The sequence below is a fragment of the Lithobates pipiens genome, unplaced genomic scaffold (assembly GCF_037356315.1).
Source record: "Lithobates pipiens isolate NorthernLeopardFrog02 unplaced genomic scaffold, aLitPip1_a1.2 Scaffold_3, whole genome shotgun sequence".
Classification (NCBI taxonomy): Eukaryota; Metazoa; Chordata; class Amphibia; order Anura; family Ranidae; genus Lithobates; species Lithobates pipiens.
In genome coordinates, this window is record NW_027507790.1 from 41,834,663 (window position 1) to 41,848,736 (window position 14,074).

Genomic DNA, 14,074 nt, shown 5'->3' on the forward strand with positions numbered 1-14,074 from the left:
GCAGGGCCCTCCTGTACCTTTTGTATTGTACTGTAATTGTGTTGTCCCCCCTATACATTGTAAAGTGATGCGTAAACTGTTGGCGCTATATAAATCGTGTATAATAATATAATATAATAATAATATACATGTGTGGCAGAACTGTACCCACCTAAGACCATGTAGCAGACTGGGTTCACATGTGCGGGGCTTGTTTCAGTGCGATTTGTCTGGTGCAATTTAATTCAGGAGCAAATTCCTAAAGTGTAGTACACTGCAAATCACACCTGAACCAGACTGAAAATCGTACCTAACTCTTTTTAAAATCACACTGTGGCCAGCACGTACATACGTGAACTGGCTCCATGGAAAGCCGGTTTGGTTCACATATCATGCGGATCAGATGGGGTTCAAAACGCATACAATTCCCTAATATGTGAACTGGGGCAAAAATGCCCAGACGACAGGTTATATTGTTTATGGCGGAAACCCCTTTTTTCTGTAAAAAAAAAAAAATATATTTTCACATTTTAAATAATTTTGTGAAAAGTAAATTATTAATGAGATTTATTGGGTTAGCACACCTGTTCCTTTTACCTAGAATGCTGCAGAGCAAAGTCTTAATTTTCTGTATAGAGTTTCTGATCCTGCAGTAAGAGGAAAGTTCATTATACATCTCCCTGCCCCGTCTCCTCCTCTCAGTACATTATAACCAGCCCCTGTCAGCTTAATGGATCAACAGGGAGAAGAACTTGCCACACTCACCTTATCTCAGCAGCACAATAACTGCAGAGCCACAACTGAGAGGTAAGGAAAAAGGTTATTGCTAAACACAGCTATATGGGGAGTGCAGGGCTAGAAGTTAAAATGTGGATTTTGCTTTACTGTAGTATAATTAATCTCTCTCTAAAAGCACACCAAATATTTTAACTAGTGAAGACTTGGAGAAAGTTCGTGTAAAAACTGTTTGTGAGAGCTGGACTGTGGCTGTAAAGTTTACTTTATTTGCAGACACATATCCTGCACTTTTACCCTGTTAGTAACAGGATGCTTATCAGCTGGGTCATATATGTGGCTGCATGCTGTACTCTACTGATCATTCACTGTATAGCTATACCTCTGAAGCTCAGGAGAAGCAGTGTATACTAATCTTAGACTAACAGCTGTCATGTGCATGGTACTATGGGGCTGATTTACTAAAGGCAAACAGACTATGCACTTTACAAAGTGCCGTTACACTGTTCAAATGCAGTTGCTCCAGAATGCTTCCATCATCCAAACCTGTGCAAGCAAAAAATGCAGTTTTCTTTAATTTTCCTTGCACGTCGTTGTGTATTCTTTGCAAAGAGATTCTTTACCGCAGTTACTAAGCTCTGGAGCAATGGAACTTCGCAAAGTGCACAGACCATTTGCCTTTAGTAAATCAACTCCCATGTTTCCACTTTGGTTAATAAAGTCTTTCTGATTGTGTTTTGTGAGTACTGTTGGGGTTAAAGTAGGGTAAGCTGTAACCAAGACTGCCAATCAGCAAAATCTTTGTTACGCTAACTTCAAGCATTTTAATGCAGATTTTACAAAGATAAGAAAATGAGGAGATCAAGCGAGTAAAGCTGTCTGTATGCTGGTAGATTTAATCTCTAAGAACATTTTTATGATAAAAATCTCATCAGTACACATTCCATGAGATGATAAATGTACTGCTAAAAAACCCTTTGTTTATTCATGCTTTCTAGGTGTACTGTGCTGTATAGTGTGTTCTACATGGTATATAATGAAGATGTTCTGTACTACCTCTGAGATTCAAGTTAGACAGGCAAATCTTATTTACATCTGCCCATTCAACAATTGTGTTAAAAATTCTGTTAGCCATCTTTTAGCAGCAATAGTAAATATTCAGCAACCAATGACACTAGTAGTAGAACTACAAACTTCTCTAATCGAAACTGAGTGAACTATCTTCGAGATCTCATCAGTGTTTTTCAATTTTTTTGGAAAACTTTTATAATAGTAAGGTATCCTATAGGAGGCTAAACTGCAACTTTTTCTTAAAGCGGTTCTCCACCCTAAAGTGGAAGTTCCGCTAATCCGATCCCTCCCCCCCTCCGGTGCCACAATCGGCACCTTTCAGGGTGGAGGGGGGGTGTAGTTACCTGGATAATCCAGGTATCTGCACCCACTTCTGGGACAGACCGCCGCAGACCCCCGCAGATGCCCCGCCCCCCCGTTGTGTTCTGGGAAACACACAGTTCCCAGGACACAGCGGGGACCAGAAGAGACGCGCAGCGCGACTCGCGCATGCGCAGTAAGGAACTGGGCAGTGAAGCCGCAACGCTTCACTTCCCGATTCCCTGACAGAGGATGGAGGCGGGGGCAGCAGAGAGACGAGCGATCGCTCGTCATCTGCCGCCGACATCGCTGGATCCTGGGACAGGTAAGTGTCAATTTATTAAAAGTCAGCAGCTACAATATTAGTAGCTGCTGGCTTTTAATATATTTTTTTTAGGTGCAGAACCACTTTATTTCCATTATGCTAACAGAATTATCAGTGGATGATAGGGAAATGTTGGATCAACCCTTGACTTTAGAGAACTGCCTCTACTAGTATGAATAATAAAGCCCCAGTTGCGGACGGGTTACCAGAGAAAGTTTATAAGGTTTATGGAGCTGAGTTGCTGCCTGAATTATTAGAGGTATTTAATAATGCATTGGAATGTGGTTAACGCCCACCCTCTATGAATGAAGCAATTATTATAGTTTTGTTAAAACCTGATAAAATTCCTAATAACCCTGAATCAAATCATCTAACATCATTGATTACATCAGATGTAAAGCTATTGGCAAAAGTGTTAGCCGTTAGACTAGTGAAAGTAATATCTAAGATAGTGCATATAGAGCAAACTGGGTTCATCCCAAATAGATCTACTGCAGTGATTATAAGATGCTTATATCATAACCTGCAGGTTCCATCTAAAAATTTGGGCAATAGAGCTATATTGTCACTTAATGCGTCAAAGGCTTTTGATAGCATAGAATGGGTTTTTTTGTGGCATTGTCTGGCATAGTTTGGTTTTGGACCACAGTTTATAGGCTGGGTAAATCTCCTTTGCACTTCTCCGGTGACACGGGTACAGCTAAATAGACATGTATTGGAGCCTTTTTGACTGCAAAGAGAAGCAAGACATGGATGTCCATTGCCACCTTTACTTTTTGCTCTGGCCCTTGATTCTCTGGCCTCTTCTGTTCATCAATCATCAAGTATTATTGGGTTTCGTAGACCTTTGGGAGAGGATAAAATTGATTTTATATATACTGATACTCTTTTATTTTTGGGAAACACTTGGTCCTCTTTCAGCCCCAAGCCTATTTTTCAAACCTGTTGTTAAAATTATAATTTTTTTGCTAGAAAATTACTTACAACCCCCAAACATTATATATTTATTTCTAACATCCTAGGGAATTAAATGGCGGCCATTGCAATACTTTTTGTCACATCGTATTTGCGCAGCGGTCTTAGATGTGCACTTTTTTCGGAGAAAATAAAAAACGTTTTAATCAAAAAATAAGACAACAGTAAAGTTTGCCCATTTTTTAATATTGTGAAAGAGGATCTTATGCTGAGTAAATTGATACTCAACATGTCATGCTTCAAAATTGTTCGTGGCATGGCGACAAAATTTTACCCTCAAAAATCTCCATATGCGACAATTAAAAAATTCTACAGGTTGCATGTTTTGAGTTACAGAGAAGGTCTAGGGCTAGAATTATTGGACTCATTCTACCGATCGCGGCAATACCTCACATATGTGGTTTCGTTTTCATATGCAGCCGATACTCACGTATGTGTTCGCTTCTGCGCGCAAGCTCGGCAGGATGGGGCGCGTTCACATTTTTTTTCTTTTATCATTATTTTACCTTTTATTTTTTATTTACACTGTTGCTTTAAAAAAATGTTGTCACTTTTATTATTACAAGGAATGGGAATGTAAACATCCCTTGTAATAGAAAAAAGCATGAAAGGACCTCTTAAATATGAGATCTGGGGTCAAAAAGTCCTCCGATCTCATATTTACACTAAAATGTAATAATTAATAAAAAAAAAAAATGTCTCTTTAAGAGCTATAGGCAGAAGTGAAATTTTGACTTTGGTTCCGCACCCGAAAATGGTATGGAGAAGGGTGGGAGCCATCGTCCCCTCACTCAGCTCCATACCGCACACGGGAAGGGACGCGATCGCCTCTGTCGATGCCGACCCCTCTCCCGCCACCGATAAATGTGATCTTGTGGCGAATCCGCCACAGAGACCACTTTTATCTGAATGTGGGCCACCAGCTGAAGAAGAGGATACTGGGGTTATAGTAGCTAGCTGCTGCCATAACAATGATATCCCTCTTCAAACAGCCGACGTATATAACAACAGCGGACGGTCCGTAAGTGGTTAAAGGCAGTGATGTCTTTGATTAATACATATAGTTATTTCTCAGGTTTTACAATGAATTGGGATAAATCTGTTCTTTTACCTGTAGACCCCCTGGTGACCAATCTGCCAACCTCTGCTTTTCAAATAGCTGTAGTTTCTACATTTAAATATTTAGTTACATCCCAAGTGAGTACATATATGGAGAGTAATTAGCTCCATTATTAAAGCGGTTTAAACAAGTGGGTCAAATCTGGAGTAAGCTGCCTTTAATGATAATAGGTAGAGCAAATTTTATAAAGATGGTATGGATGCCACAATTATTATATTTTCTACATTTCCCTGTATGGCTTCACCAGAATTTTTTTAAACAATTAGATTCCCATTTTTAGAGATCATATTTGGAGATATAAACACCCCTGGATTAGATTGGAAATTCTGCAGTTGAATAAGGATGAATTAGGTTTGGTCGTTCCTAATGCCAGATTGTATTATCTGGCATCCTAACTCCAGCAATTATATGGCTGGAATGTTATAGACTGTGAGGAACCCATACAGAAAATTATATTTACTCAATTTCCAATAGATCCACCGATACAATTAACAGTGGCTTGCCACTTTTACAGTAAACGTAGTTATCCCACATTTTATTTAATACAGACAATTTTGACTACTATTCATCAAGATACTCACTATGAGGGATATACGGGGGGGGGGGGGGGGGGGTTATTTACGAAAGGCAAATCCACTTTGCACTGCAAGTGCACTTGGAAGTGCAGTCGTTCTAAATCTAAGGCCGCGTACACACGGGCGGACTGTTCGCCCAACTTAGTCCGCTGAACAGTGTTTCAGCGGACAGTCCGCTCGTGTGTGGGCTTCAGCGGACTGTTTCAGCGGACAGTTTGACGAACAAAGTCTTACGGAATTTCCGTAAAACTGTCCGTCCAAACTTGGTTTGAGCGGACAGTCCGCCCGTGTGTGTGCCAGTCCGCTGTACTTTCGAAATGAGCAGACTTTTCCCGCCCGGAGAAAAGTCTGCTTATTTCGAGCGCGTCTCCAGGTAGGCGGGGCCCGCGACGGAGACGTCGCTGGCCCCGCCGCCTGGTATGGACTTAAAGGGGAACCCCAACGCCGAAAAAAATCGGCGTGGGGGTCCCCCCAAGTCCACAACAGACCCTTGTCCGAGCACGCTACCCGGCCGGCTAGGAAAGGGGGGCGAGCGAGCGCCCCCCCTCCTGAGCCGTACCAGGCCGCGTGCCCTCAACATGGGGGGGTGCCTTGGGGAAGGGGGGGGCGCGCGGCCCCCCCACCCCAAAGCACCTTGTCCCCATGTTGATGAGGACAAGGGCCTCTTCCCGACAACCCTGGCCGTTGGTTGTCGGGGTCTGCGGGCGGGGGGCTTATCGGAATCCGGGAGCCCCCTTTAATAAGGGGGCCCCGGATACCGGTCCCCCACCCTATGTGAATGAGTATGGGGTACAATGTACCCCTACTCATTCACCTGTGAAAAAAAGTACAAAAAAAAACACAACACAGGGTTAAAATATTTTATTGCACAGCTCCGGGGGTCTTCCGTCTTCGGGGGTCTTCTCGCCGGACTCCTCCGCTATCTTCTTGTAGCTCTTTTGCTAGTGGAGGAGTCCGGCTTTCTTCCTCCCCGCCGCCGGCCTCTTCTCCCGACTTCGGGGGTCTTGTCCCCCTCTTCGGTTCTTCTGCCGGGCCACCGCGCCTTCTTATAGCTCTTTTACAGGCGGTGGCCCGGTCTTCTGTCGCCGCTGTCGCTGTCGCCGCCTTCCGTTCTTCTTCTTCTTCTTCTTCTTCTTCTTCTCCAGGAGATATTGCCTCGACGATCTCTCCGGCCGGAATGCCAGAGCCTTGCTGCGCGGCCACTTATATAGTGACAATGGGGCGGTGTCACATGGTATATGTCACATGGGTTGGTCACATGGGTTGATGTCACATGGGGACTATGACATCGTAAGGGGGCGGGGTCACCATGTGACCAACCCATGTGACATATACCATGTGACACCGCCCCATTGTCACTATATAAGTGGCCGCGCAGCAAGGCTCTGGCATTCCGGCCGGAGAGATCGTCGAGGCAACATCTCCTGGAGAAGAAGAAGAATAAGAAGAAGAAGAAGAACGGAAGGCGGCGACAGCGACAGCGGCGACAGAAGACCGGGCCACCGCCTGTAAAAGAGCTATAAGAAGGCGCGGTGGCCCGGCAGAAGAACCGAAGAGGGGGACAAGACCCCCGAAGTCGGGAGAAGAGGCCGGCGGCGGGGAGGAAGAAAGCCGGACTCCTCCGCTAGCAAAAGAGCTACAAGAAGATAGCGGAGGAGTCCGGCGAGAAGACCCCCGAAGACGGAAGACCCCCGGAGCTGTGCAATAAAATATTTTAACCCTGTGTTGTGTTTTTTTTTGTACTTTTTTTCACAGGTGAATGGGTAGGGGTACATTGTACCCCATACTCATTCACATAGGGTGGGGGGCCGGTATCCGGGGCCCCCTTATTAAAGGGGGCTCCCGGATTCCGATAAGCCCCCCGCCCGCAGACCCCGACAACCAACGGCCAGGGTTGTCGGGAAGAGGCCCTTGTCCTCATCAACATGGGGACAAGGTGCTTTGGGGTGGGGGGGCCGCGCGGCCCCCCCTTCCCCAAGGCACCCCCCATGTTGAGGGCACGCGGCCTGGTACGGCTCAGGAGGGGGTGCGCTCGCTCGCCCCCCTTTCCTAGCCAGCCGGGTAGCGTGCTCGGACAAGGGTCTGTTGTGGACTTGGGGGAACCCCCACGCCGATTTTTTTTCGGCGTTGGGGTTCCCCTTTAAGTCCATACCAGCCGGCTGGGCCAGCGACGTCTCCGTCGCGGGCCCCGCCTACCTGGAGACACGCTCGAAATGAGCGGACTTTCCTCCGCGTGTGTGGGCGAGTCCGTTCATTTCAAAAGTTGAGCGGATTGTTTGGCGGACTTAGTCCGCTGTAATTAGTCCGCTCAAAAAGTGCCGTGTGTGGGCAAGTTCGTTCATTCAAAAGTTTGGACGGACTGTCTGTCGGATTGTCTGACGAACTTAGTTGGGCAGACAGTCCGCCCGTGTGTACGCGGCCTAAGGGGTATATCTGAAATGAGTGGAAGCTCTGCTGATTTTATCATCCAATCATATGCAAGTTTAAATGCTGTTTTTTATTTTCCTTGCATGTCCCCCTTCGATCTACAGCGACTTTACTTTCAAGTGCACTTGCAGTGCAAAGTGGATTTTCTTTTAGTAAATAACCCCAGTATATACCCATATGGAATAATTTGCAATTACCTGAGGTAGCAAAGCTTGAAAACTTTGATCTATGGAAAAAGGCTGGTATTTTGCTTCTTTCTCAACTTTTTGATAAAGAGGTTTTGCAACCATTTGATAAACTGGCAGAGAAATATAATTTGCCTAATAAATTATTCTTTCAATATTTACAGCTACGGCATGCTTTGCAGTGCCAAGCGAGAATCTTTTCATTAAAATATAATCCTTCATCGATTCTAACTATGACAGTAACTGTAAGACGTTCTAAACAGAGACTGTTAGAATATTAGTCCAAATTCATAATTCGGCACTTATAGGTATTATAATATATTTATGGCAAGCTTGCAAAACATATTTGGTTTTATGATTAATCATAATAAATAGTATGTGTGAATGACCTTGATCAAGTGTTCAGCGAAATATATATTCATCTGAAGCTGAGTTAGTAATACGTTTCTGATGTAACCAATTTGAGTATGACATATATGGTATCTTGGTACAGAATGTCATGAGAAGACAAAAATAGACATGTGTCTACGTAGCTAAAGCAATGATACATTGTGGATTGTATCTTGTTAAAATAAGTTTAGAGTAGTCTCAGTCATGTTAATACATATTAGTATATAGTTACTTAATGTAAAGTTGTTAACATGTGTTCATATTATGTAAATGTATGGTTATGACATTATATGAACAGCACATTATGTCATGTATGGAGTGTTACATGTGAGCTTGTCAATCAAGCTCCATATGACTCTGAGTTACTTTTGGATCGCACATTGCAGAAGTTAGCAGACATGAATGTGTGCCATACAAGGTACTAAGTTTGTGAGGTTATGACGTTCGCATGTAATATTTAAGCCTATGTTTTCAGAGCTCTAGAGGACACTCACACGGGCACTCACACTCAGACACCCACACATGATACTGACATATTCACACAGAGACTGATGGCTTGGGACAGCTGAATTCTGCCAGAAGTCTAAGAACGTCATTTCCTGCTTCTTCTTGAAGGACACTCAAGACAGCAGCCATTAAAGCACACATGCTTCCATAAGCTTATTACAGCTTGACAACTATTCAATTTTATATATTTTTACCTACACTGAACTGAACTATTATACTTTTTACATTGTATTTATGATGCCAACTGTGTGACAAATAAACACACACTTTCTTTAAGTCAGTTTGACTATCAGGCCTCATGCACACGAGACGCAGATGAAACCTCTGTTAAAAAAAAGCTGAAACGCGCGTTTAGAAACGCGCGTTTTGCCGCGTTTGCATGCCGCGTTTAGACGCGTTTAGACGCGTTTGCGTTTAAACGCGTTTATAAAGATAACATCATGTAGACCCTCCCCAAGCTCTCAAAGCATTTTTTTTAACTATTTCTGCTATTTTGATCAGAGTGAGCAGCAGCAGCATAGAGAGCAGTTGTACACTTGCATTTGCCGTGTCACTTGCCACGGCACCTGCCACAAGTTGTGGATTGTCCACTTGCCACGTCACTTGCCACAAGTTGGGGATTGTCCACTTGCCACATCACCTGCCACGTCACCTGCCACAAATTGTGGATTGTTCACTTGCCACGTCACTTGCCACATCACCTGCCACGTCACTTGCCACGAGATGTGGATTGTCCACTTTCCACGTCATCTGCCATGCCACCTGCCACAAGCTGTGGATTGTCCACTTGCCACGTCACCAGCCACATCACCTGCCACAAGTTGTGGATTGTCCACTTGCCACGTCACTTGCCACATCACCTGCCACGTCACTTGCCACATCACCTGCCACAAGTTGTGGATTGTCTACTTGCTGCGTCACTTGCCACATCACCTGCCACGTCACTTGCCACGTCACCTGCCACAAGTTGTGGATTGTTCACTTGCCACGTCACCTGCCACGTCACCTGCCACAAGTTGTGGATTGTCCACTTGCCACGTCACTTGCCACAAGCTGTGGATTGTCCACTTGCCACATCACTTGCCACGTCACCTGCCACGTCACTTGCCACGTCACCTGCCACAAGTTGTGGATTGTCCACTTGCCACGTCACTTGCCACATCACCTGCCACGTCACTTGCCACAAGATGTGGATTGTCCACTTTCCACGTCACCTGCCATGCCATCTGCCACAAGTTGTGGATTGTCCACTTACCACGTCACCAGCCACATCACCTGCCACAAGTTGTGGATTGTCCACTTGCCACACCACTTTCCACGTCACCTGCCACGTCACCTGCCACACGATGTGGATTGTCCACTTGCCACGTCACCAGCCACGTCACCTGCCACAAGTTGTGGATTGTCCACTTGCCACGTCTCTTGCCACGTCCCCTGCCACGTCACCTGCCACAAGTGGATTGTCCACTTGCCACATCACTTGCCACATCACCTGCCACAAGTTGTGGATTGTCCACTCGCCACGTCACTTGCCACATCACCTGCCACAAGTGGATTGTCCACTTGCCACGTCACTTGGCACGTCCCCTGCCACAAGTGGATTGTCCACTTGCCACGTCACTTGCCACGTCACCTGCCACAAGTTATGGATTGTCCACTTGCCACGTCACATGCCAGTCACCTGCCACAAGTTGTTGATTTTCCACTTGCCACGTCACCTGCCAAGTCACTTGCCGCGTCACCTGCCAGGTCACTTGCCACGTCACCTGCCACAAGTTGTGGATTGTCCACTTTCCACGTCACTTGCCACTTCACCTGCCACGTCACTTGCCACAAGTTGTGGATTGTCCACTTGCCACATCACTTGCCACCTGCCATGTCACTTGCCACAAGTTGTGGATTGTCCACTTGCCACGTCACTTGCCACAAGTTGTGGATTGTCCACTTGCAATTGCAATTGTTTAAAATATTTTTCTAATGGTTTTTCATAATTTGCAATCATTTTTGAGATTTTTAATGTAAAAAAAAAGGTCACCTTTAAAAACGCATATAAACGCAAACGCGGCTAAACGCGGGTGCCGCGTTTAGCCGCGTTTAGCCGCGTTTTGCGTCTGAAACGCAGAAATTTTTGTTTCTGAACGCATTTTTTTGCTTCTGGAAAAACTAGATTAAACGCAACTGCATATAAACGGAAAAAAACTAGACTGTGTGCATGGACACATAGGATAACATTGAATGAGTTCAGGTGCAGTTGAAAAAACTGTCCAACTGCATCTGAACGCGCGTTTAACTGCGTCTCGTGTGCATGAGGCCTCAATGCTATTGATTCGGAAACGCCTCTGAGATTCTTCAGGGACTTATAGGGGGTATATATTCTTCTCTACAAATGATAGCTAGAACTGATCCACAAGAGGGTAGCTTTGTATGGTTGCATAAAGATTTTGAGACACTTAGTGATGCAGAGTGGAAGCAAGCTCTGAAGAATTTATTCGGAGTATCCCAAATCTCCTCACAGTGTTTGACTCAGCTATTTATTATTCATAGGGCCCACTATAATCCTTTAAAGTTATACTCCTGGGGCAAAGCAACTACATCAAACTGTCCAAGGTGTGCCACTGATAAAGGTACATTAATACATTTACTGTGGCAATGTCCTAAAATACATCGCTATTGGGAAGGTGTTTTTGATACTTTAAATTCCATGTGCTCTACACAGGTTCATCTTGAGCCAAAAATAGCATTGTTAGGGATTATACCGGAAGATACTGTCCCAGTTGAAATGCATGTGATGTGGTTGAGATCTATGTATATGGCCCGTAAACTTATATTTCAAAAATGGATATCAAATTATCCTCCAATAATAGACCAATGGACTAAAACGATTAATCTCAATTTAAGACGAGAGGAATTGGCATATGAACATAGGAGGTGTTAAAATCTGGCACTGGTGGTTAGTATCTAAACTATCTGAGCAGTCAGTATAGAGTATAGCGGTGATACTGAGGAAAGTTAATGATGAGATAGATTTTTGGAGGAGGATAATTGTATATGTATATATGTATCTGTAGCAAAGTCCCAGGGCCCCTGAAGCCCAATGGTGACCTCCAGAGTTAAAGACAGCTGTAGAGGGAGTTACAAGGCATGGCGGGTGTAATGCAAGATGAACAGGTGGGCGCCAGACACTTTTTCAATGCAAAGAGATTTATTGTCTCTTAAACAGAACTGTGGGAGAGAGGATTAGGGCCAGGACACCCTTTAGGTAGATGCATAGTTAATTAGTAGATTCTGAGACTTCTATAGGTAGACAGCTATACAGGTGAAGGCCTTCAGCTGGACACCACTTCTGTATAGGTGGGACCGCTGTCTCCTATGGCAACAATCTTAAAACTGTAACTAATGATAAAGGTAACCCCTTATGAAAATGATAAAGGTAATAACCTTACGCCCTGCATGTGGGAACCCCGATTTATCCCCCTTTGTCTGGCTCACTCTGCGGGAAATGTCTTTTTGAAAACTTTGAGCCCAATGAGGCTACCGGCTATTTGAAGCAAGGTTTGTTACCATATGACAACAGAAACAACTACCGATTTGTAGCAATCCTCTTTCCCTCTACAAATAAAAGTAGGAAGGGTGAACCAAAAAGGAAGCGGCCGTGGCCAGACACTAGCTTGGGACTGAGCTATGCAAACGAGCAACAGGCACTCCATGCAATGTTTCTACCGTATCAATTATTGATTAATCATTTTAGAAATATCAACATGCCATCTAATTATTGCTCTTCACCCCTGATGAAAGTTCTGTGATACCAGCAACTAGAAACGTGTCAGATGTGGGTTATAAGTTAAGAGTATGTTCAACACTCATTGGTTGGCTTATTTTATGTAATCATGTATATACACGTTTGTAGATATACCACAGGGACACCGTCAGTTGAGGGGTCCTCTGGTTTAAGTCTGTTTTTGTCTTGTAATTGTCAATAAAGCATTTTTTATGTTTTGAATTGTTTTGTGGTGTTGGTGGTCATTTAAAATCCCACTCCAACAGGGGGATCTCCTTTTTTGATATTAAAAAAGTTAATTTTCCCAACCCTCGCTCAGCAGCAGAAGAAAACCTCTAATTGGTCAACAAAACACCAGTCACGTTTCCATTGTAACGGAATTTGGATTCGAAATTCATCAAAGAAATTTTGTATTTCGTATAGAATTCGGAAGCATAGAAATTCATATTTCGGATGCTTCAGAATGTATGAATTTTTGCAATTTCGCACTGATTTTCGATCGTACGAAACTAACCGCACATGTCTAATGGTTAATGGGAATGATGTGATGGAGGGTTCTGAGCAATAGTTGAAGTACAGTCTGGTGAGCGCAGAGGTTTTTTTTTTCTTTTTTTTGTTGTTAGGTGGGGTTATTTGATGTGTGTTTTTGAGTCTTTTCATTTTTCCAGCCTCAGCCTCATCAATCTGCCCGAGCCATACTCATCTTAGGCCCCTGAAACACGAACTCCACTGCCTCATCCATCTGCCCATCTCCCTGTAGTGAAGTAGGGAGTTGTAGTGTCACTGCTCAGTGTCTGCCCTAGCCGAGATCTATCGGGGCCTAGTGATGGTGGCCATCTTGGTACTCCCAATTCTCTCTTCAGTGCTGCTGCAGACCCAGGCTGTCCTCAAAGAAAAAGACCTCCAAGGCCGCTAAGACACAACCTTAGCATAAGTTGTCACCACTTCCTTTTTCAGGCCTTGCTGGCTGAAATGGAGCCCGGGGAGGCCCAGGTAGCGGATGCACCAGCCCCCCTGCCACAGAGTAGCAAAAGTATGATCCTTGCTGCGATTGAACAGAGCAGAACCTCTCTTCTGGTATACATAGATCACCTTGCCGAAGAGTGCAACCTCATAAGGAATGACCTGGACAAAATAAGGGGGAGAATGGCAGAGACTGAATGCAGAATATCCGATACTGAATATCTTACTGCCACCCATGTCACCTCCATTGCTGAGCTGGAACGCACAGTGCAGATCCTGATGCAGAAAACGAATAATGCAGAAAACCGGCTGAGACGCAATAATGTGAAAGACTTTGGCCTGCCTGAGGAAGAGGAAGGGGATCATCCAGCAGATTTTGCGGTGGAATTCTTTAAAAACTTGCTTGGACTCACAGACGTCCACTTCACTTATATGGTTGAAAGATCCCATCAGGTGCCCATGGGCCGAGTGATTCCTGGAAATGCACCTAGACCCTTTTTAGTCCGGTTTCTCAATTACCATGACAGGAATAGGATCCTTTCTGAATCTCACAGGCATCCAGCCCTCAAGTACGGCAATGCCCCAGTTCTCCTCTTCCCTGATTTCTCAGCTGAGCTGCAGAGGAAGAGAAAAACTTTCAATGACGTCCGTAAACGGCTCAGAGATAAAAGGTATTAATTACAGCATTCTTTATCCCAGTCGCCTCCAGTGTGATGGAATTTGATTTTGACAAAGCAACGGATG

General features: G+C 44.5%; 1 protein-coding gene across 1 annotated transcript in view; it reads left to right on the top strand.

Annotated features, from left to right (window-relative positions):
• The first annotated feature begins 643 nt into the window (after window positions 1-643).
• The window catches only part of GGT1 (gamma-glutamyltransferase 1), a 266,175-nt gene continuing 252,744 nt past the window's right edge, over window positions 644-14,074 (top strand). Inside the window, exon 1 of the mRNA XM_077461552.1 lies at window positions 644-786. Coding sequence (XP_077317678.1) covers window positions 710-786 — 77 coding nt within the window. The 5' untranslated portion in view covers window positions 644-709. The remainder of the gene's footprint in view (window positions 787-14,074) is intronic.